We start from the raw sequence: 25,825 nt of genomic DNA, 5'->3' as shown, positions 1-25,825 counted from the left end.
CTGTGGCTTCCTGTGTGTTCTGCTGACATTCATAGAACTTCTTAGACTGATGACTTTGTTCTTCATTAAATTTGAGAGTTTTCCCATTATATCTCTTATAATATATGCTCTGTCCCATTTTTCTCCTATAATCTTTGAGATTCCAGTTGCTGATATGTGAAGTTGCATTTTTTAAAGTTGTCTTTTCTATACTGAGGATTTCTATTCCCTCATTATTCTCATTTCCCCTCTTGTAATGCTTAAAAATGTTTATGGCAACAGTTTTATAGTTCTTGCCTGCTAATTCTACCATTTTTTAGCTTTTTTAGTCCATTTCTTTTGACCAATTTTCCTGTTTCTTTGTGTATCTAGTAATTTTCTACTGAAGGCTTGACATCATTTAATGGCATGTTGTGAAGTGTTTAGATTTTTCAGTCTTTCTTAGTTGAGTGTTCAGTTTTGTTCCTATCTTTTCCTGTCTGCTCAAAATCCATTCTTTTTATTTTTAAAGCCATTTTGTATGAGAAAGAACTTCTAAAACTGAAGCACCTTTGCTTTTTTTTGAGACTTATTGTTAAACTTTTTAAGGGTGAGTATATAGTAACTTTAATTAGAGATAGACTAATTCTACTTCTAAAGCATAAGCTTTATAAGATATTTTCTGGAAAACAGAGGGTTTAATGCAGGCTGCCAATCATGCAGGAGTTCTGACAGTTGTTCAGACTGCAGATCTCTGGTGGTTATTCTTTTCCCAGTGTTTATGAATTTTGTCCAGGTTTATAGTTGTTTATTGTGGTAGTGCTAATCTGGTACATTAGTCTGCCATAGCCAGAAGTATATATCCCATGAGGGAGTTTTTAGCCATATCTCAACTTTCATTTGATCCTTTTTTCTTTGTCTTTTGACATAGTAATTGCCTTCTACTTTCCTATAATTCTCTAAGAACTCATAATTATTTAGCAAAAGACCCAAACCAGAAATTAATTCTCAAAATTCAATCCAATGGGCCTGGGCGTGATGGCACAAGCCTGTAATTCCAGTGGTCAGAAGGATGAGACAGGAGAATTAGAAGTCTGAGGCCAGCTTTAGCAACTAACCTGAACCCTAAGCAACTTAGCAAAACCCTGTCTCAAAAAAAAGGGGGGGGGCTCAGTGGTTAAGTGCCCCTGGGTTTAATCTCTAGTACTATGAAAAAAAAAATCAATCCAATGTTCTTGTCACTGTACAATGTCTTTTGTTTCCTGGAAGTAAAATAACATTCTAAACTAGTTTTAAGTTGCTCAAAACTTGATATATTTCTCTCCTTCTCTCTCCCCCTTCCTCTTTCCCTCCCTACTATTCTGTTTCATTTTTCTGTTTTGAGTAGATCTGCTGGTTACATTTTTTAAAATATGGAACAGGTTCACTAATACAGCTAAAAAATGATCCATGCTGAGAAAATTTGCTGAAAAGCTATTACTGAATGAGTACTCTGACCACACAAAACTAAACAATCCAAAAAGTGTTTTAAGATAAAAAACACTACTAACATACTTCTTCCACATGTCTGTATTCTTCATTTCCTACCTGAGAGCCATATAGTTTGCTCTTCCTCCCTGTGAGCTATTTTAGCTTCTTGTTAGATGAATAGACTTAGGCTCCACTTACTTTTCTTCTAATTTAAGTGCCTCAATGTTGATGAGATCTGCTCCTAGTAATGTTCATCACTCTCTGTCCACAAAAGATCTATTAATTCATATTTATAAAGTATTAGTCACTTTAAAAATAAATATAGTATGGTTTTATTACCTTTTAAGGAGAAGATAGATAAGAGCAGAGGAATAGGAATGAAACCAGTTTATAAAATGGGCCTTTAAGAAAGTATATTTAGGCCTGGTGTGGTGGTACATGCCTATAATCCCAGATACTTGGCAGGCTGAGGTGGGAGGATAGCAAGTTCAAAGACAGTCTGGGCAAGTTAGCAAGGTTGCCTCAAAATAAAAAACTAAAAAGGGATGAAGATGTATCTCAGTGGTAGAGAGAATGCCTAGCATGGACAAGGCCCTGGGTTCACCAATATGGGGGATGGGATGGAAGGGAAGTATATTTAAATTGCACTAGGTAAAAGATGAATAATTTAATCAGATTTTAAGAAGTGGTGGGTCTAATACTCTTACCTGTGAAGTTGGATATATTCTCGTGGTCTGTTGAGCAGGTGAAGAAATCTGTCAACAATCTTGTTTTTTCCTACACCCTGTAATAATTACACAGATAGTATTATACAAAAAGGGACTTTTGTTTTGTTTGATTCTTCTGCCAAACCAGAAGAATCTTTTATAAAAACCTATTTTCCCAAAGTTGTACTGTTTTAGTTTATTATTAATGAAAACCAAACTAGCAAAAACATATAGCACAATTCTCATATGAAATAAGGTTTCTGTCAAAAATTTACTTCTAGATATATTAATTCTAAGCTCTTCTGTTTTAAAGGGAAATCCATAAGTTAGTCTCCTACATATTAATTATTTTGTTCTACAATTTTACAATGAAGTTCAGACATTACAGCAGAATATTTATTCCAGATTTGAAGAATGACATTAGAGTGAAGTCATTTATGTAGGAAAAAAATGGTTTTTCTAATCAGTTCTTTAGAAATATGGTTCTCAGTTACAGGAAGACAACCAATACTATACATTTTCTGCTTTAATCAAACACTCACTTCTCCTTTTATCCTATTTTCTACTCCTTTAAAACCCTAGAAAACTAAAATTGTAACCAAGATATATTAATAAAACTCAACTCTATTTGATCTCCTCTGAAATGCCCTCATTTCTTTGCCACTTACTCATCCCAGGAGTTGATGTCCTTTCTAGAAGACACACTACTAAAAATGGAATCTGCTCTGGTATAATTTCCCTATTTTAAAGTTTTCACTTAGAGGTGGAATACAAATGAATCTTTTAACAATTGGGTTGTATGTAAAAAGTAGAAGTCATTAAAATGTGCAGTTTTATATCATAGGTGACAGCAATAATGTATTAATTTCTTATACTGTGCTAGTATTTTTCACATTATTTCATTTAATCATTACACTGAGACAGTCCCGTGAAAGAAGATTATTCTTATTTCACAAATCAAGAAACTAATGCAACAGAGGAAAGATAGTAGAAGTGAGCTAGGCAGCAAGTCCCAATCACCTCACAACACAGAAAGGAGGCAGCAAAGGAAAAGCATGACTGAGAGGTGGGTGACAAAATAAATGCTCGATACTACATAGTCTGGGACCTGGAGAGACTGGATGATAGGTTACCAGAGAAGAAAATAAACTCAGAGTGCCCTAACTCTATCCCAAACCTGTGGATAAGGAAAGGGGGCAACAGAGAAAGAAGGGTTTGTGGGGGTAAGGGAGACATTCTCTTAAGTTCTACCATTTAAAAACTGTTGGAAAGAAGAAAAAAAAATATTTAAAGCACAACAGTAACAGAAAGGTCTCTAAAACAGCTCAAAGAGCTTAAAAGAAAACTGAGCCAAGGGTGGCAGCCATCTTGTGGAGCCCTCAGCCAACCAGTTAACCCCTTAAATCAGCAGGTTGTCTTCTCATACCCAGACAGCTGCAAATCACACCAGAAGGAAGTCCCCTGCAGTAGGACCTCTTAAAAATCCTATGAATCCAGCCAGAAAGAGCTTAAAAAGTACCACTACTGGCCAAAAACCTCTAAACCCCTCCCTCACCCTTGCTCCTCACCTCAAACAAGAGGACTGAACCAGCTGGAAGGGACCTGTATTGGGAAGTGTACCTAGTCCAGCTAAACTCTGCACAATGTCCAATTGCTTGCCTTGGGCAGACAAGAATGAAGCAGCTTAGGCCCTAAACAAAGGAAAGTGGATTTACTAGGCCTTGATCACTGACACTGGGGGGAGGAACCCTGGGAAGCTTAGGGAAAGTCCCTAGGATCACAGGCCTTACCAGAGGGGAGCTGACTAAATATCCAGTGACATAAAAAGATCCAGCGGGAAATTACCAGTCTATGTAGCAGGAAGAGGCTGATACCAGCCTTAACAGGTAAGTCATGATCACAACTGGCAAGTGACAGGGCATTGTTTGTATACTTAGGAAAACTTGCATCAGACTTAGAAAGCACAGGGAATCAACGCCCACCATTCACAACCTGGAGCAACAAGAGTCCAGTTTAACCACGAGAGACAGGTTAACCACAAGAGACCCTTACCTACAATACATCAGAAAGCCACATCACCAGGGAGAATACTTGTTCACCACACTTCTGCACCACAGAACACCCACGGAAAACCCACAACCAGAGTTCTTGCACTCAAAGACATCCACCGAGATCTTTACTAGTGAAGAGGATCCAGTAGAGGGGAGCAGATACACAGTGGTACACAGCAACCAGGGGCACTTCAAAGCCTGCATCCTGAACTACTGCATACAATAGAAGCAGCCAAGCACAACAATGCACCCTCTAAGCAGTCAGCTGCTGGCCCCAGAACTGACAACCCAAAAACTTCTGGTAAGAGGAACATAGCAAATATGGAATTGGCTCCTGTGTCCCTGTAACTCAGGAAAGCCTCATATCCAAAGACTGATGGAAATCTGTTAAACATCAAAATCCCAATGAAACCCAAATCAACATTCAACAAGAATTTTCTTCACCTTGACATATTATACTATAAACAACTCTAATTTCAACTTTTTTGCAGGGCAAAGAAAGACCAGGCATGTAACTCAGGCACACTTAACCTCTGAGCCACATCCTTAACCCTTTTTTATATTTTTATATAAAATATAATAGGCAGGATCTCACTAAGTTGCTTGAGGCCTCGCTAAATTGCCGCAGCTGACATTTAACAATCCTCTTGCCTCTCAGAGCCGCTGGGATTATAAGTATGTGCCATAGTTCCATGTATTTCAACTTTGATCATATAAATAACTCCTTAACTGAACAGAAATTGCTAACACAACAGGCAGCACTGTACCTTTAACTGATTTGAATGTATTTCATCTAATGGTATAAAACATTAATTGGAATCAATTTTCCTATCTTTGTTTTCCTATATCTCTCTTGTTTATACCTTTTTATTTTGGCTTAAATGCTACTACCTCAAATTACACCCATTCATCTATTTCTATTTTCAACTTTGGTGTAAGTTATCCTTTCATAGTTTCTACCTCTCCTTCCTTCCTTCCTTCCTTCCTTCCTTCCTTCCTTCCTTCCTTCCTCCTCCTCCTCCTCCTCCTCCTTCTTCTTCTTCTTCTTCTCTCTCTCTCTCTCTCTCCCCTTCTCCTATTTACCCAATCTTTCTTCTTTCTCCCTTTTAGCCCTCACTTAAGGTTATATTAAGTTCACCAAATTTACCAATTAATTTTTGACCTGTTCCACAACTTTACTATAGGTTTATATCTGAATTTAGGAAATGCAGAGAAAAACTGCAACAAGATTTTGGTTCTTAAAAGGCTGAACAGAAGGAAGATTGGCTCAGAAGTGACTAGAGTAAATACATGACATGTTTTTAAATGGTGCTGATATTTCTATCAGCAAAGGTCATACATTCACTTAAAACATAATTATTTGGATGTACACCCAACCCAGGGCTCTTATGAAAAAATACTCTCACAAAGTAGTTTGTTACTTGAAAGAAGTCAGAACTATACTGATAGATGGATAGACACAAAAACAATATGAAAAAGCTTCAACAACAGACCTTCAAACACCCATAACGCTGGACACTTCGGTAGAATAACTGTCTGAGAAAGACATTAGAAAGTTTGTAGTTAAACTGTTCTATGAGCTAAAATAAGACGTAAGGTATAAAATTAGAGAGAAAATACAGGAAGTGAAAGATCACTTCAATGAAGAAAAAGAGATACTGAAAAAGAACCAGGTAAAAATCCTCAAATGAAGGAACCAATAAACAAAATTAAAAATTTAATGTAAAGCATCACCAATAGGTTAGACCACTTTGAAGACAGATTTTTTAGGCCTCAAAAACATACTATATAACCTTGAAAATAAAGTCAACTATAGAGAAAAGATGTGAAGAGACCATGAAAGAATATTTAGGAACTCTGAGACAACATTAAAAGGCCAATTTTAACATACATTGGGATAAATGAAAGCTCTGAAATATAAACTAAAGGAATGCACAATCTTTTCAATAAAACAATATTGAAAAATTTCCCAAAACTTAAGAATGAAATGGAAATTACAATACAGAAGGCATATAGGACTCCAAATATACAAAGTCATAATAAAGTCACTCCAAGAAACATTATTATGAAAATGCCTAACATACATAATGAGGATTTATTTTAAAAGCTACAAGAGACAAATAGTTAATAATGCTCACATTTAGAGGGAAACCAATACAGATCTTATGATTTCTCAACCTAGACTCTAAAAACTAGGAGGTCTTGAAATAATATATACCAACCTCCAAAAGAAAATGAATGCCAACCAAGTATATCAACCCAGCAAAATTAAGCTTCATATTTGAAGGTGAAATAAAAATCTTCCATGATAAACAAAAGTTAAAACAATTAACAACTAAAAAAACTGTACTGTAAAACATACTCAATAATATATTTATATGAAAAATACAAATTAAAACTAGCATAGGAAGGAAAAACACTAGAAAAATACTCAACTAAAGGAGAATTAAATCCAACTTAAACACCAAAAATAAACCAAATGATATGAAATAAAACTCATTTCTTTTGGGCTGGGGTTGTAGCTCAGTGGTAGAGCACTTGTCTACCATGTGTAAAGCACTGGATTCAATTCTCAGCACTGCATATAAAATAAGTTAAATAAAGACCCATCAACAACTAAAAACTATTTTTTAAAAAAAACTCATGTCTCAATAATAACACTGAATATGAATGATCTAAACTCTGCAATCAAAGACAAAAGTTGGCAGATTGGACTTAAAAACAAGACCCCAAATACACTGTCTGCAAGAGACTCACCTCACAGTCAAGGACATACAAAGACGGAAGGTGAAAAAAATGGGAAAAAAAACATACAACTCACGTGAATTTCATTAATAAGCATGGGTTACTAGTCTCATATCACATAAAGTGAACTGCAAGCCAAATTTAATCAGGAGAAACAAAGAAGGTCATTTCATACTGTTGAAAGGAATCATATATCAACAAGATATAACAATCATAAATATCTATGTCCCAAACAATGGACCACCTACATACATCAAACAAGCCCTTCTCAATATCAAGAATCAAATAGACAACAATACATTAATTCTGGGTGACTTAAACATGCTTCTCTCATCACTGGTTATGTCTTCAAAACAAAAACTAAGTAAAGAGACTACAGAATTAAAAAATACAATTAATAATTTGCAATTAACAGACATGTATAGAACATTTCATCCATCAATGATTGAATTCATTTTCTTCTCAGGAGCACATGAAACATTTTTAAAAATAGACCATATTTTAGATCACAAAGAAAATGTTAGCAAAAATAAAACAAAAGGAGAAAAAACCTTGTATTCTATTAGATCATAATGGAATAAAATTAGAAATAAATGATAAAATAAAAAAGAGATTAAATAATACATTTCTGAATGATGATAAAATAATCATTTGAAAGAGATTAAATAATACACTTCTGAATGATGATAATTAAATAATTAACTTCTGAAAGAGATTAAATAATACACTTCTGAACTATGAATGGATGGCAGAAGAAATCAGGGGTGAAATAAAAAATTCCTAGAAACAAATGACTACAGTGATACAACATGTCAAAATCTCTGCAACAGTAAAAAGGAAATTCTAAGAGAAAAGTTTATAGCATTGAGTTCATTCATTTAAAAAAATAAAGATAAAAAATAAATAATCTAACATTACATTTCAAGGCCATATAAAAAGAGCAAACCAACACCCAAACCAGTAAAAGACAGGAAATAATTAAAATCAGAGCTGAATCAATGAAACTAACATTTAAAAAACATTACAAATGATCAATGAAACCGAGTTGGTTTTTTGAACAAATAAACAAATCAATAAATCTTTAGCCACACTAACCGAAAGAGGGGAAAAATGCAAATTATAGAAATCCAAGATGAGAAAGTAAATATCATCACAAACACTACTGAACTCCCAGAGACTCATCAGAAACTATTTTGAAAATTTATACTCAAATTGATTAGAAAATCTTGACAATATAGACAAATTCCTAGAGACATATGATCTAAAAAAGAGTAAACCAGATGGATATAGAAAACTTAAACAGATCCATTTCAAGTGATGAAATTGAAGCAGCCATCAAAAGTCTTCCAACAAACAAAATCTCAGGACTGGGTGAATGATTTGCCAAGTATTACCAGACCTGTGAAGAAGAACTAATAACAATCCTCCTCAAATTATTCCATGATATATAAAAGGAGGAAACTCTAACAAATTTAGTCTACAAAGCTAGGCAAAGACATGAAACCAGACAATAACACATCAAGGAAAGAAAACTTTAGACCAATATCAATCATTAACATAGATGCAAAAATTCTTAATAAGGTACAGCCTGCATACAAAAATAGATTAAAAAGCGCATCATAATTGAGTAGGTTTCATCACATCGATGCAAAGTTAATTCAAGATAAGGATATCAATAAATGTAATTTACCAAATAAATAAAGACAATAATCATATGATTATCTAAAGAGATGCAGAAAAAGCATTTGACAAAGCACAGCATCCATTCATGTTCAAAACACTAGAAAAAACAGGGACAAACCCAAGGTTAACTTATTCTGCACAGAGGAAAAACTGAAAGCATTTCCTCAAAAACAGGAACAAAATAAGGATGCCCACTTTCACCACTTCTATTCAACATAGTCTTTGAAATTCAGCCAGAGCAATTAGACAAGAGAAGAAAATTAAAGAGGTATGAATAGGAAAAAAAGAGCTCAAACTATTTCTATTTGCTGATAACATGATCCTACAATTAGAAGACTGATATAACTCCAAGAAGACTTGTAGACCTCATAAATGAATTTAGCAAAGTGGCAGGATACAACATCAACACCTACAAATCAACTGTGTTCCTATATTCCAATCATGAATCTGGTGAAAAAGAAATTAGGAAAACTATCCCATTCAAAATAGCCCTAAAGAAAAAAAAAATATTTGGAATAAATTTTACAAAGAGGTGAAGGACCTCTATCATAAAAACTATAGAACACTAAAGAAAGAAATTAAAGAAGACCTTAGAAGATGGGAGGACCTTCCATGTTCTTGGAAAGGCAGAAGTAATATTGCCAAAATAGCCATACAACCAAAAGTGCAATACAAATTCAATGTATTTTCTATCAAAACTCCAATAACATTCTTCACAGAAATAGAAAAAGCAGTTACAAAATGCATTAGTGTTATGGTTTTGATGTGAGGTATCCTCCAAAAGCTCACATGTGAGGTGATGCAAGAAGGTTCAGAAGAGGAATGATTAGATTGTGAGAGTCTTAACCCAATCAGTGAATTAATCCCCAGATAAGGATTAACTGAATGGTAACTAAAGGTAGGTAGGGTGTGGCTGGAGAAGGTGGGCATTGGGGGCTGTGGCTTTGGGGTATATGTCTTGTATCTGGAGAGTGGAGTCATTCTTTCTCTGCTTCCTGATCATCATGTGAACTACTTCTCTCTGCCACACTCTTCTGCCATAAGGTTCTGCCTCATCCAGAGCCCCAAGGAATGGAGCCAGCTGTCTATTGACTGAGACCTCTGAAATCATGTGTCTCTAAATAAACTTTTTCCTCCTCTACAATTGTTCTGGTCAAGTCTTTTACTCACAGTAGCGCAAAAGGTGACTAAAACAGTTTGTGTAATGAATGGGTCATGGATATTTGTACATATACATATTTGTCTCACTTTTCTCCTTTCTAGCATTTTTTGAAGGTAGTTATTTTTCACGACTGTCTTTTGAGGGCTAGAGTTTCAGATTACTTTTGTTTTTATATTGTATTGTTTTTCACTTGCCTATTTCTTTTTCTCTTTTCTTTTGCTAATAGCCAAATTCTATTGTTCTCTCTTTCAGTCTTACTTTAATTTTTTTACTTCTACTTTCTCTCCTTCTCCTGCATAATTGTCACATCCTACATCTTTTCTGCATTTTCCCAGTTTACCTTTTGAAATAGCAAACCCTTTTGCAAACTTACTCCTTTTACTATTGGCAACTGCTAAACATACCATTTCTGTTTATTGTGCCAATTAACATATTAATATCAAATTAAAAACTAAGTATTGAGTTTAGTGCTGTATGTTGTTTGTATTGTTTGTTATTATTTGGTCTCCCCATAAAATGTAAGACACTGTAATCTTCAAGGACACGAAGTCCTCAGAGGAGAAACTCTATTGCCTCAGACCTGTATGGTTAAATGGGTAGACATACAAATAACATGAAAAGCAAGAAAACAAACCATCCCAAACAAACCCCAAAATTCAAGAACAGAATCCATCAACATCAGAGTGGAAGAAATATCAGAGAAGGAGTTTAGAAAGTTCATATTCAAATTGATCTGCAAAGTAAAGGATGATGTAAGGAGTGAAATCAGAGAGAAAACACAAGAAATGAAAGATCACCATAAGAAAGAGAGAGAGAGATTGGGGGAAAAATCAAATGGAAATTCTCAAAATAAAGGAATCAATAAAGAAAGTTACAAATTCAATAAAAAGCATCACCAGCAGAATAGATCACTTGGAAAATAGTTTCAGACTATGAAGACAAGATGTATAATCTTGAAAACAAAGTGGACCATAGAGAAAAGATGTTAAGAGACCATAAATAGAACCCCCAAGAAATATGGCATGACATGAAAAGATCATATATAAGATCTATCAGGATATGAAAAGATCATATATAAGATCTATCAGGATAGATGAAGGCTATAAACCAAATATATGCATAAAATAGATATAAACCAAAGAAATGCATAGTCTTTTCAATAAAATAATATTGGAAAATTTCCCAAACCTTAAGAATGAAATGGAAAAATCAAATATAGGAGGCTTACAAGACCACAAATATACAAAAACAATAGACCCACACCAAAGCACATTATTATGAAAATGCCTAACATACAGAATAAGAATGGAACTTTAAAATCTATAAATAACAGGTCATATTTAGAGGGAAACAAATCCAGATTTCAGATAATTTCTTAACCCACACTCTAAAAGGTCTTGGAATAATATTTACCAAGCTCTGAAAAAAAATAAATACCAGTCAAGAATACTATACCCAGCAAACTTAAGCTTCAGAATTGACAATGGAAAAAAAAACCTTCCATGATAAACAAAAGGTGGAAAAATTCAAAACCAGAAATCCTGTACTACAAAACATAGTCAATGAAATATTTCATGAAGAAGAAAGGAGAGATAAAATTGAAAACCAACTAAGGGAAGAATAGAAGTATAATCAATCAAAGGAGAAACTAATCCAAATTAAAAAACAGAAATAAATCAAAATGACAGGTAATAAGAATCCTTTCTTAATAATAACATTGAATGTAAATGGAATAAACTCATCAATCAAAACACACAGATTGGAGAACTGGATCAAAAAGTAAGACTGAAAAATATGCTAACTTTTTTATGATTTACCTCATAAGCAAATACATCAATAGACTGTAGGTAATAGGATGGGAAAAATCATATGATTCACATAGACCTGAGAAACAAGCAGGGGTTTCTATCCTCATATTAAAGTAGACTTCAAGCCAAAGTTAATCAGAAGGGAACAAGAAGGTCATTTCATGTTGCTTAAATGAATTATACATCAACAAGGTATAACAATTATAAATATTTATGCCCTAAACAATGGAGTATCTATGTAAATCAAACAAGCCCTTCTCCATTTCAAGAATCAAATAGACCACAACACAATAGTATTGGGTGACTTTAACACACCTCTCTCATCACTGGATAGATCTTCCAAACAAAAAGTAAATTACGAAGCTACAAGACCACAAAATAAATTAATAATTTAGATTAACAGACATAGAATATTTCAAGCATAAATGACTGAACACATTTTCTTCTCAGCATTACATGGATGATTTTCTAAAATAGACCACATCTTAGGAGACAAAACAACTCAGCAAATAAAAAACAAAGATAATACCTTGCATTCTATCAGATCACAATGGAATGAAATTAGAAGTCAACTATTAAACAAAAATTAGAAGCTACTTTAACAACTGTAGATAAAATAAAATGCTATTGAATGACCAATAAATAGCAGAAGAAATCAAAGGTGAAATAAAAAAAAACATGTAGAGGTAAATGAAAATAGCAAAACAACATATCAAAATCTCTGGGACACTATGAAGGAGTTCTAAGAGAAAAGGTCATAGCACTGAGCTCATTCATTAAACAAATAGAAAGTCATCAAATAAATTACCTAAGATTACATATCAAGGCCATAAAAAAAGAAGAAGAAATCAACTCCAAAAGCAGAAGACAAGAAATTATTAAACTCAGATCCAAAATCAATAACATTGAAACCAAAAAATTTTCAAAAAAACAAAAAGTTGGTTCTTTGGAAAAATAAATGAAATCAATAAAGTCTTAGCCATGTTATCCATGAGAAAGAGGGAAAAACCTCAAATTACTAAAATTCATGATGGAAAAGAACATGTCACCATGGACACTAATGAAAAACAGAGGATAATCAGAACATATTTTGAAAATTTATACTCCAATAAAAGAGAAAATCTTAAAGACTTCAACCAATTTTTAGAGACATATGACCTATCTAAATTGAACCAGGAGGACATAGAAAATTAAAACAGATCAATTTCAAGCAACAAAATTAAAGAAGTCATCAAAAGCCCACCAACAAAGAAAAAACCCCAGGACCACAGGGATTCTCAGACGAGTGCTACAAGACCTTCAAAGAACTAACACCATTCCTCCTCAAAACTATTCTGTGAAATAGAAAAGGAAGAAACCCTTCCAAACTCATTCTACAAAGCTAGTATCACCGGATTCTGAAAGACAAAGATAGAGCAAGGAAATAAAACTTCAGACCTATATCCCTGATGAATATAGATGCAAAAATTCTTAATAAAATACTGGCAAATCGCATACAAAAACTTATTAAAAAGATAGTGTGCCATGATCAGTAGGTTTCATCCCAGGGATGCAAGGATGGTTCAACATATGGAAATCAATAAACTTAATTCACTAAATCAATAGACCTAAAGACAAGAATCATGTGATTATCTCAATAGATGCAGAAAAAGCATTTGACAAACTACAGCATTGGTTCATGTTCAAAACAGTAGAAAAACTAGAGATAGTAGGAACATATCTCAGTACTTTAAAAGGTATATACATTAAACCCAAGGCCAATATCATTCTAAATGGAGAATAATTGAGAGTCTTATTCTTTAAAAACTGGAACAAGACAGGGATGCCCTCTTTCACCACTTTTATTCAACATATTTATTGAAACTCCAGCCAGAGCCATTAGGCAAAAGAAAGAAATTAAGAGGATATGAACAGGAAGATCTCAAAGTATCCCTATTTGCCAATGACATGATCCTAAATATAGAAGATCCCAAAAACTCCACCAGAAAACTTCTAGAACTAAAAAGCAAATTCAGCAAAATAGAAAAATATAAAATTAACATCCATATCAATTGCATTCCTACATACCAATGATGAACCAACTGACAAAGAAATTAGATAAATTATCCTATTCACAATAGCCTAAAAAAAATACTTGGGATTCTATCTAACAAAAGAGGTGAAATAAAAAAATAAACAAATTATTATTTGGTCTCCCCATAAAATGTAAGACACTGGTAATAGAGGTGATACACCTCTATACTGAATACTACAAAACACTATAGAAAGACATTAAAGAAGACCTTAGAAGATGGAAAAATCTCCCATGTTCTTGGACAGGGGGAATTAATATTGTCAAAGTGGCCATATCCCCAAAAGTGCTATACAGATTTAATGCAATTACTATTAAAATTCCAATGACATTCTTCATAGAAATATAAAAGCAGTCATGAAATTCATTTGGAAAACCAAGAAGAGCAGAATAGCTAAAGCAACCTTTAGCAAGAAAAGTAGAAGGCATCACAATACCAGATCTCATAAATTATACTACAGAGCATAGTATTAGCACCAAAACATACATGAAAATGAATAGAATAGAATACAGAGAGACAACCCCATATAAATACAGTTATCTCAGACTATACAAAGGCATTATTAATATATACTGAAGAAAAGATAGCCTCTTCAACAAATGCTGTTTGGAAAACTGGAAATCCATATGTAGAAGAATTAAATTGAACCCCTATCTCTCACCTTGCACAAAATTCAACTTGAAGTGGATCAAGGACCTAGGCATTAGACCAGAGACCCTGCTCCTACTAGAAGAAAATGTAAGCTAAACTCTCCATCATGTCGGCTTAGGAAATGACTTCCTCAACAAGACTCCCAAAGCATAGAAGTAAAATCAAAGAATCAATAAATAGAACGGTATCAAACTAAAAAACTTGTTCACAGCAAAGGAAACAAAAGCATGAAGAGAGAGCCTATAGAATGGGAAAAATCTTTACCACCCACACCTCAGGTAGAGCATTAATCTCCAGGATAAAACAGCATACTACAGGAACACAGCCACATCAATGTTTATAGCAGCACAATTCACAATAGCTCAACTGTGGAGCCAACCCAGATGCACTTCAGTGGATGAATGGATAAAAAAAAAAATAAATGTGGTATCTATACACAATGGAATTTTACCCAGCAATAAAAGAGAATAAAATCATGGCATCTGCAGGTAAATGGATGGCGCTGGAGAAGATAATGCTAAGTGAAGTTAGCCAATCCCCCCAAAAACAAATGCTGAATGTTTTCTCTGATATAAGGAGGCTGACTCATAGTAGGGTAGGTAGGGAGGGAGGAATAGATGAATTCTAGGTAGGGCAGAGGGGTGGGAGGGAAAGGAAGGGGGAAGGGGATTAGCAAGGATGGTGGAATGTGATGGACATCATTATCCAAAGTCATGTATGAAGACACAAATTGGTTTGAACATAGTTTATATACAACCAGAGATATGAGAAATTGTGCTGTCTACGCGCAATAAGAATTGTAATGCATTCTGCTGTCAATTCAAAAAAATTAACTCCAAAAAAAACATTAACCCTATCAATGAATGCTCAAATGAACTGAACATGCAGTTCACTAAGAAGAAATACATTTGGTTAACAAATATATGAAAAAATGTTCAATATCTCTAGCAATTAGAGAAATGCAAATCAAAACTACACTGAGATTTCACTTCACTCTAGTCAGAACGACGATTATCAGAATACAAATAACAATAAATATCAGAGAGGATGTGGAGAAAAGGGTATCCTCATACATTGTTGGTGGACCTGAAAAACTGGTGCAACCACTCTAGAAAGTAGTATGGATATTCCTCAAAAAACTGGAAATCAACCACCACATGACCCATCTATCACGTTCCTTGGTATATATCTAGAGGATTTAAAATCAACATACTATAGTGACACAGTCACTTGATTGTTCATAGCAACATAATTCACAACAGCTAAATTCTGGAGCCATCCGAAGTGCTCTTCAACAGATGAATGGATAAAGTAAATATTACACACACACACACAAAAAAAAAAAAAAACAGAGTATTACTCAGCCATAAAGATGAATGACTTTTTGGCATTTGCCAGTAAATGGATACAACTGAAGACTATCATGCTAAGTGAAATAAGCCAGTTCCAAAAAGTCAAAGGTCAAAAGTTTTCTATAATTTGGGAAAGCTAAACCAAAATAAGGAAGGCTCTGGGAAGAAGGAGAAGGAGGAAGAGGCGGGGGGCGGGGGGAGGAAGAGGAGGAGGAGGAAGAAAAGGAGGAAGAAGAAGAGAAAAGGGAGGAGGAGGAGACAGAGAAGGAGAAGAAAAAGAAGAGGAGGAGGAGGAGGGGAAGAAAAATCAGTGGAGTAAACAAAGGAGAACGAAGGGAAGGAAGTAGGGTTGAAAGAGAAAGGCAATGGACAATGAATCTGACCCAACTTTCATATATATATATATGAAAGCTAAACATATATATATGCTAAACATATTCATATATATATGAATCTCACCATCATGTACATGCCCAAGTACTAATTAAAAAAATGTAAATAGCCCAAAGATCAGTAGAGTAGAGGGAAGAAAAAAAGGGGAAGAGAAGAGAAATCAGGAGAGGAGAGAGGAAGAGAAAATAGTGGGGTCTAAATTAGAACCAATTTTACAAATTATATTCCATGCTTTTATAATTATGTCAAAATGAATCCTACTTTGGTGTATAACTAAAATAACAAAAATAATAATAAAAAGACACGAAATCTCATAGAAGTTAAGTAACGTACACAGTCACACAGCTAATTTGAGTTCTGAGCCAGAACTCAAATCCATGTGTGTATGATTCTGAAGCTCATGTTCTTAGCTTCTACATTATGGGTTATATTACTTTTTCAGTGATAAATTTATTAAAGGAAATCTGAGCCTTAAATTATTTCTTTCTTCAATTCTATGATCCATTCTAAAAAAATAATTAGGTACATCAGGGCAATGCATGGTACCTAGTAGTAATAACAAAAGTCAAATAGAGAGGCAAGCATTATTAGAGTTATTTTAACTACATACTAAACATGTTATGGGAAAATAGTATTTTATGAGCACCAAGCTGGAAATTCAAATCAATTAAGCAGGATTCATGGAGATTTATAGGAGAGAAGGACCTATGCCTGCTTCGTTTATCACTATATTCCCAGACCCCAGGGAGCACCTGATACTAATAATGCACTCAGTAAATATTAATTATATTAGATAATGACCATGTTAATAAGAACATTTAATAATGGAATCTGTGGTAAGTTACAAATTTTAAAAAGCTGGACAATTTGTGAATGATTCAATTTATTTCTCCTACAAAACTTTAAGGTTGTATCAGAGCAGAATGCCAAACAGAAAGATTCACTAAAGCAGGAATAATAGGCCATTTCATCTTCTAGGGAATCTTTTCAATATCTAACTGGATTTCACCCAAAATAATTTCAAGCTTAGCACAGAAGCACAAAGACAGAAAATCACATTTGCACATTTGCATGTCAATTACAACAGCTATGTAAGCTTTAAATGGCATGCTGCAATAAACATAAAATTTTAAATAGATAAAATCGGGTAAGTAAAATGTCTGTGTTAATTTTTCAGCTCTGTTAAATTCAGTGATCCTACAGAGAAGCAAACATCATAAATGCATTAGCATGTCAGAAATAGGAAGGATTTCCTGAAAGCAATGAGTCATGAAAAGCTACTGTTAAGGAGTTCCTCCTCCCTTACCAACTGCAAAGTTACTGGATCAGTCATGCTTTTCCAAATTTCTCTTGAGCAATGCACCATTTCGGAGCTCACAGTTCCCACAGATGTAGGATGAGATCCTCAGCTACTGCTAAGGAATTTTTTTTGCTGTGTTTCTTTAAGTATCAGGATCTGCAGAACTCCAACCTCAGCTGTCTTCTTGTCCCACATACTCTCTGGGAGGTCTCACCCACTCCCATGACCTCAGTCATCACATATGGCTCACACTTCTTTCCTAAGCTCCATTGGAGACCTCTTACTCTGAAAACCAAACTTCTGTACCAGATGTTCATACCAAATTTATTAGGATTCTAGTCAAACTACTCATCTTTTCTTTTAACTCCAATATATTAGTATTGCTCTGTGTCTTGCCACTAAGTGAAAAAATCTTAGAATACTTTTTATATTTTGGTGGTATTTTACCCCATTTTCCCCCAAACGCCATTCAAAATGTCACTAGGCTCTTTGCAATCCCTATCAATAAAACCTGGAGTTTTCTTTACCTCCCACTCCTTTTTTCCTTTCTTCTCTTTTTTCCCTTCCTCCTTCCCTTCCTCCTTTTCCCTCCTCATCCCTTCTTTCTTGTCTAATTCATCAACTATATGAGCACATAGAGTTACAGCACCTTCCTAGTAGTGCTTGATATGGTGGTAAATTTAAAACAAGAAATAAAAACAATAGCTTCTGGCCACACTCATGACTTACAGTCTACTAGGGAACACAGGCAACTAAGCAAATGTTACAGATATACAGGACGACCTAGGGTCATCATATGAAGCATCTGAGACAGTTAAGATTTAACTTAAGGCTTAGAAAGACCCACTGCAAACAGTGATATTTCCATTGAGATATCAAGCAGTCAGAGGGTACAGGGAAGGAGGAGAGAGAAGTGTGTGGAAAAACTTGTGGGCAACAGTGAACTGGGGAGCTGGGAGGGTGAATTCAAATGCTACATTAGGGGTAAGGAAGGGAGCAGTAGGAAAGTAGAAAGGGAGGTGGGGTCTAACTCTCGCAAAGACTTAGAAGCTGAGAGTTTGCACTGTTCACTGAGAACACAGAAAAGCAGAGGAGTAAAAAGAACAGATTTTCTGCTTTGGAAGATAACTCTGATGGAATGATCTGAGAGAGAGACAGAGAGAAAAGAAAACTGATAGCAAAGGAAAGCAGTTTGAAGACTTAAAAAATTCGAGAAGGAGATGATAGTGGCCTAATTACAAGGTAAAGAGAACTGGATGAACTTAGGAGCTATTTAGGAAAAAGAACTAAAAGGACTTTGTGATGGACTGAAAGGAGATACAAAAATCAAGGTTTCTATCTTGGGCAGCAGGGTAGTAGGTCAGACCCTTTACTGAGAAAGAAATAGGGGAGAAGTGAACTTGCTGGTGGGGGAGGAGTTTTTTAAATGTAGTTTAATTTTGGACATGTTTACTTTGAAGTGTCTGCTTCCATATCTGTTCCTTCCTCTCCAGCTTACTATCTCAGCTCATGAGTAGCTCATCTCCCTCTGGACTCCTGGAAAGGGTCCAATTTGCTTTGCTACCTCAAGACTCATGATGGGCCAGTCCCATCATAAATCCCAAAATAAATTTGTTTAGTTATTTTTCTACATCAGAGATCTCATCAGGTCACTTCCTACTTCATTTTAGGAAGCTCTGGTAGTTCCTTCGAGGAAATGCTAAAAGAATAATCTAGGAAGGAATTTCTGTAAATATCCTGAACAAAATGAAACAGTTTAGTAGTTGTTCCTTCCAATCATAGTTTCTGTCTAGAACAGAAAATCCTCAGGATTACTTTAATTGAATAAATACATAAACAACATTTCATTTTTCCACTATAAAAATACATATACTCATATTCCTCACTAGGAAATTTAAAAAACAAAACATCACTTCATGCACAACTGCTTAACAACACTCTGTTAAGATTTTCATTTTATTCCTGTACATATCTATCTTTACTTGCTAGCCATTATTATCCTGTATGTACAATTTATATCCTTCAATGAAAATTAAAATAAAATAAATTGTTACATCTTGGATATGAGGTGTCCACCCAAAGCGCCTGTGTTTCTGCAGGAATATTAAGAGGTGGAATGATCGAACTGTGAGAGCTATAAGTAATCAGCCCTTCCTTGTTGCATGGACTGGGTGAAAACTGTAGACAGGTGGGGCACGGCTGGAGAAGTTAGGTCATCTGAGAGGTGCCCTAGAAGGATACATCCTTCCTGGAATCCCATCCCCTTCTCCTCCCACCTCTGCTTCCTGATCTTGCCATGAGCTGAGCAGCTCTCCTGGGCTGGGTCCTTCCACCACAAAGAGCTGCCTTAGCACAGGCCTAGAGCAACAAAGTCAGCCATCAATCTACTGAGACCTCTGATACCATGAGCCAAAACAAGCTTTTCCTCCTATAAATTGTTCTTATCAGGTATTTTGGTCACAGTACCACAAGAATTAATTAAAACAATCATTATTTACTTGTGTTAAGGATAATATTTAGTTAATAAAATTTTTAAAAAGGGATCTGTGGAGTGAAAGATCCTAAAAAATACCAACTATCTCATAAGAATGCCCTTTATTTTTATCATTACTTTCTTGTCCTATTGAGTTCTTCATGACAATGTACTGGAAAGAGGGACCATTAAATACAGAGTTAAGAAAAGTGGGAAATTTGTGAAATCCTGTAGATAGGAATCAAACTGAGGGCAGGAAATAAGCATGCCTCCAGTTTCTGTGAGAAAAAAAGCTTAGGGAACATGACTTGTAAGAACTATGGAGGATTATAGGGTTCTTTTAATCTTTCCTGTTTTTTATTGTAGTTATCCTATTTCTTCAAAGAGATCAGCCATAAAATTTTTCAGAGGCTTCCAAGAGTATATCCTTGAACAGGAATTGAATACAGAGCTTAGGAAATCTACCCATGTCCTGTCAAGGGGGAGAAGGAGAATGAAAAAGAGTGGGAGAAAAGGACTATAGAGGAACAGAAAGTAAAGGAATTCTAGTCTAGGAATGAGATGTGGACCAAAAATAATTCTCCTGGGACATAAACATTGAAGAATCAGTAACAAGCCTTGGAGGAGCCCCACAACAACAGATAAACTTGCAAGCTTGCTCTGCCACCCTCTGCCATTCTCACACATGCTCCTATCAGTGGACCATTTCCTGAACAAGTATCTCCATACTTCCACATATTTCGTCATGTTGTTTCTTCCGATTAAAATGGCCCATCCTTCCCTGTTTGTCATCTTCCACTCACCCCTTAGCATTATGATGAATTGTCTTTACTTCTCTGTAGCTTTTCCTGACTGTCCATTTGCTTCTCTTCTTCAGTGCTAAGATCCAGAATGACTTCCTCCTTTCGGTTCCTAAGCTGCTCTCTCTCAGCACACTGTACTCTATCTAGTATTATGCCAGGTGCCTTGATAAGTAGACACACTCCTTGAGGACAAGACAAGATCTCCTATTTAGGTCTCTATCACCACTGACTCACATATAATCTGCAGATAATACTATTCAACTTTGAGCAAAAGAGGGAAGAAAAGTAAAAGGAAGTCATGTGATCTGCTTTTACTAAAGAGGGTAGAAACCTCTTCCAGGAATCTTCCACTCCCTTTGTGAAAACAAAGAGGAAGAAGGTAACATTTATAGAGTCCTATTATGGTTTGGATGTGAGATGTTCTCTGAAAGTTCACATATGAGATAATGCAGGAATGTTTAGATGTCAAATGACTAGATTATGAGAGATGTAACCTAATCAGTGCATTAATCCATTTGATGGGTTGACAATCTGAAAGGACTGCTGGGTTGTAACTAGGCAGGTAGGGTGTTCCTTTGGGGTTCATATTTTGTCTCTGGTGCTTCACACTTTCTCTGTTCCAAGACTGCCATGAGTTGAAGAGCTTCTTTCTGCCATGCCCTTCCACTGTGATATTCTGCCTTACCTCAGGCCCAGAGCAATGGAACCAGCCCACCATGGACTGAACTTTTGAAAGCATAAGCCAAAATAAACTTATCTTCTTCTAAGTTGTTCTAGTCAGGTATTTTGGTCACAGAGATGAAAAGCCGACTAACACAAGCCCTTTGGTACATGCATAAATGTCCTTTCAGTGCACTTAAATCCTTATACCAGCCACATGAGGAGGAAATGCTTTGGAGAGAGGCAAATTTAAGTTTTAAGAAGTTAAGAACCTTGTACACAAGGGATTCTGAACACAAATCCATACTGACTAAAGAGATTGGACTGTATTTTCCATTTCATCATGCAAAAGGTAAGTCAAGAGGTAGCCTCCTTAAACTGACATGTGTGTTTATTTCATGATGTCATAGAGTCAAAGATCTCTACTAGAAGGCCATAAAATAAACCTAAAGCAAGTAACAATCACCCATCATGAGGCTGGGACTTCTTACATAGAATTTAAGGACCATGAGAGTGAACAGGGAGGGGTCATTCCAGATCTTGTTTTCTGCAGTAATATTTTAAATGGCCTGAAAGAGAGTGTGTGCCACTTCTAATGCTCAGATTTCCTTCATACTCTCTAAAATATTGTTTCTTTGAGTCTCTCTTCCAGTTGCCCCAATTCCTTAATAATTTTCACAAAGTTGGTTCAGTTCATGTAATATTTTTATTACATGGTGTCCTATGTTCCTTTGTAGAAAAGTTACTATATGAATGTCATTAACAAATATCAAACACAATGAAAAAGAACAAAAGAAACTGATATCGCAGTAAATCAAGAAAAAAATTTCAGCTGCTTTTTTTTAACTTTAAAATTTCCATCAAATGTTGAATCTTTGGATTCTTGGCTTAAAATGGGCTAAAAGTATATTATACTAGGCGTTGGGACACTTGAATTATACTCCCTGTGAAATTCCTCTCAGATGGAAGTGTCTGCCACCACCTGAGCCTAGGCATGCTCATTTGAACACGCAGAATATGGAGGGCTTAGACAAACTAATCTCTAAATAATATCTTATAATGATACTATTTAATCCTATAACCAAATAAGAGATTGATACTATATGATCACTAGTAATTTCTTACTTTTCAAAATTATCTCAATAAATACATATTACTTATGTAATCAGAAAAAATACTTTAACTATAAAGCAATAACCCTAAACATTCACACACACACACACACACACACACACACACACACACAAAGGATTCCCTGTATAAAAGCCAACAAATAGTACCCAGAAGTCAAATGAGAGAAGCCAAATGAGAAGTCAAATTAATTGCATCTCTAGTTTCCATGACTGTAACTTCTGTCAAAGTCATATCCTTCTCTTTACACATATATAATAAAAGCTATATTCTACGATTCCCCTCTGAAATGTTTTGTTGCTATAAAGGGCAAAGATAAACTTTTGGGTAGTATGGTCAGCCATTAGTTGCCTCCAAAGCAATCCTGACAAATACTTCAAGGGGAAAAAAAATCAATGTGTCTGCAAGAACAATATACAAATTCAAAATAAGTGTGAACAAAAGATTCACTAAGAAACACTGGATAGGGCTGGGAGTATAACTCAGTGTAGAGTGCATGCCTAGTATATGTGAGACCCTAGGTTCCAACCTCAGCACCAAAACAAAACAAAACAAAAAAAACTACTATGTAGACTATTTAAATTGGCAGAGAGAATGTGAAAAAAATGACACTTATTTCCAGACTATAATTTAGGCAACTTCACTAACCAAGGGATTGAGGAAGGGACAAAATATATATTATATAGAGAGATGAGTATCACAGTATTTGATGAAAACATGCATTTCACAGTCTTAGGACTCCCCCCTACCCGACCCCCCACTACTGGAGCTAGTAGAAGCACAGCACACTCAGTTATCAAAAGCCCTGCTGCCACTACCAGCTGGAAAGAAACACAGGAAAATCTCTGGACAAACTGTTCAGCCTCTCTACAGATTTCAGACAATTGCTCTGGCATAGCAACACAGTATATTTCTGATGGTACACAGTAACAACCTGCCAGGACTCAGTTCAAATTAATTAGCAAATTCACACATTCTTTAATTTTGGCAATAAAATATGCACAGTATCTCAATATTAATTAATTCAAGTAAACATTTGCTAAGCTTCTATCCATAAAAAAATGAAGTCCCTGATTACAGTAAAGTTATAATTAATAGAGAGAGAAGGTACAAAGAATTATATAGTAACAATGTACATAGAGTTCTATTTAGTTGACCCTAAGTACATATTCACTGATTTCATATACGTATAAAAAAATTTTAAAATCTGTGCTATGAAAATTAAGAAAGAAGTTATTTCAAGCCTGTAAAAATAAGTATCATAATTTTGTGATATAAATTAATTAAGAAATTAAATTGGCTTAATGAATCTTACTCTTGAAGATATTTTACCAATAGAAACTCACTAACTGGCATAATTTTGAATAAAATGTTTATACTAATAAAAATGGGCCATGTTTCTTTTGAAGAGACTTGGAAGCTGTATTGGCTAAATGCAATGGCCAGGCTTTATTTGGAGGATGACTGGAATAAGACTGCTATAAAATAACGTTTCAAGATAAATGAGAAAACTAAAAATAGATGGAATATCACATTAAGAGATCATTATTAACAAGTATAATAATTAAATTGTGGTTATATTATAAATAAATACTGAAGTACCTGCAAGAAGGATAATTTATTAAAAGATGAGATAAAATAAGTGTTAGGGGAATAAATAAAACAAAATGGCAAAAAGGACTTTTAACTGTAGCAGCTGGTTGCTAGGTTCAAGGGGATTTGTTACATATCTGCTATTTACAGTATACTAATTTTTCCATAAAAATTTTTTAAATGTCCTTTACTCTGTATGTTCAGGCTCTTATTATATCCTATTAAAACTACTCAACAAGTAACTTATCATGTTGTTTTTGTTGCTACTACTACTATAACTACTACTATAAGAATGAGTGTGAAATGAGGAGACCAAAGATGGAAGATTAGAGAAGAGTGCGCTTTCCAGTTGCTTGATGGCTTGAGATACTGCTTCTCAGTGAGGTGAGTAACAAAGGGAATTCACTGAAATTCATACTGGACAGTCAGAGAGTCACAGAGACCCAGAAATTTGGTTGCTTTGAACAGAGGACAAGAAAGAGTACATTGAAGCCAAGATAGAGGTGGCAGAGGCACCAGTTCACTGCAGAGAGAAGGGGTACACAAAGGAGGGAGTAAGCGGGGGAGAAACAGAAGATAAGTTTGACACAGGAGAATCCTTGCTCATAAACTTCTAATTCAATTAGAGATGAAATCAAATACATAGCAAAACAATTTCAAAGAAAATGTGATCAAAATAGTGAGAAAATCCTATAAAAGTTCAAAGGATAACAAGACTATTTCTATTTGGGGGAGATGAAGAAAAGCTTCATAGAGGAAAACAACATCTGAGTTGTTAAAATGGCATGATTTTTACACGAAGAGAGAAGGGAAAGAGACCATACAAAGTATATACCACAAAAAAAAAAAAAAAAATGACTCAGGCAGAATTCTGGGCATGGAAGGGGTGGACACTATACTTTGGAAGAACTATAAAAGGAGTTTGGAGCCAGATTGTCTGTCATTAGGGGTATCTCTCTACAAAGGAGATTTTGCTTTTTAGGCAAGTAGGTTCATCTTTAACTTTTCACAGGAAATAGGTAAGAGATGCTTTCTTGGATTGTATCACTGCTATTAGGTCAGACATTGCCATGAAACTGTGAAGAGGCCCATAGAATCAGTCATGTAAAAACAAAAACATGAATAGAAGAGATACAGAAGGCATCCTATATAAAAATCTTCCAGAGTTGGTTTTTTATTTGTTAAGGAATTCTGTTACATACAGAATTTTGGTAAGGGCAAAAAAATATGAACATGGAACAAAAGGAGACTTTAAATAGAAACACATCAGCAGACTGCCATTATTTGATAAAATGATACACAAAGCTGGCTTAAAATGAAAAAGACAAAATGTTGACAAACCCTAGCAAATGATTTTATTGGGCTATATTCATGCAGAAGTAATTGTGAATAATTAATTGTGCCTTATTAAATATAAATTAAATTTTGATGACTTGCTTTGAAATGTTGTCTAGTTCTAGAAACAACCAAGTGACATTATTTTATGTAACTGATTAAATTTTCATTTCTAAAAAATGAAACACTGCAGATTTTAAAGATAATTCCTCTGTAAGGGTATCTAAGCAGTTTACAGCATCACATTGCAAAATTTTTTCCCTTCAAATGTCTAATAAAATATAACTATCTCTGAAAAGTCAAGCATTTTTACCCCTAAACAAAAGTTTATTCTTTGGGACATTTTAAACAAAAAGAAATGATGTGCCTCTAAGGTGATTCTATAACCTCCATTGTCATAATAAATTTTTGTGTATCAAATTTAATAAGACTCTACAAATTAAAAGTAAAGCCAGTATGGGAAGATGCAGAAGGCAGG

The 25,825-nt window shown here is 34.8% G+C and overlaps 1 protein-coding gene across 1 annotated transcript in view; it reads right to left on the bottom strand.

The window, feature by feature from the left end:
* The window catches only part of Vwa8 (von Willebrand factor A domain containing 8), a gene marked incomplete at its 5' end in the record, with an annotated part of 351,798 nt that overhangs the window by 162,590 nt on the left and 163,383 nt on the right, over positions 1 to 25,825 (bottom strand). Inside the window, one exon of the mRNA XM_048800562.1 lies at positions 2,136 to 2,212. Within this exon, the coding sequence (XP_048656519.1) occupies positions 2,136 to 2,212 (77 nt within the window). The remainder of the gene's footprint in view (positions 1 to 2,135; positions 2,213 to 25,825) is intronic.

This window comes from Marmota marmota, unplaced genomic scaffold (genome assembly GCF_001458135.2).
Source record: "Marmota marmota marmota unplaced genomic scaffold, marMar, whole genome shotgun sequence".
Classification (NCBI taxonomy): Eukaryota; Metazoa; Chordata; class Mammalia; order Rodentia; family Sciuridae; genus Marmota; species Marmota marmota.
Note: the sequence above shows the minus strand (reverse complement) of the source record. Positions and strands in the feature narration are given on the sequence as shown.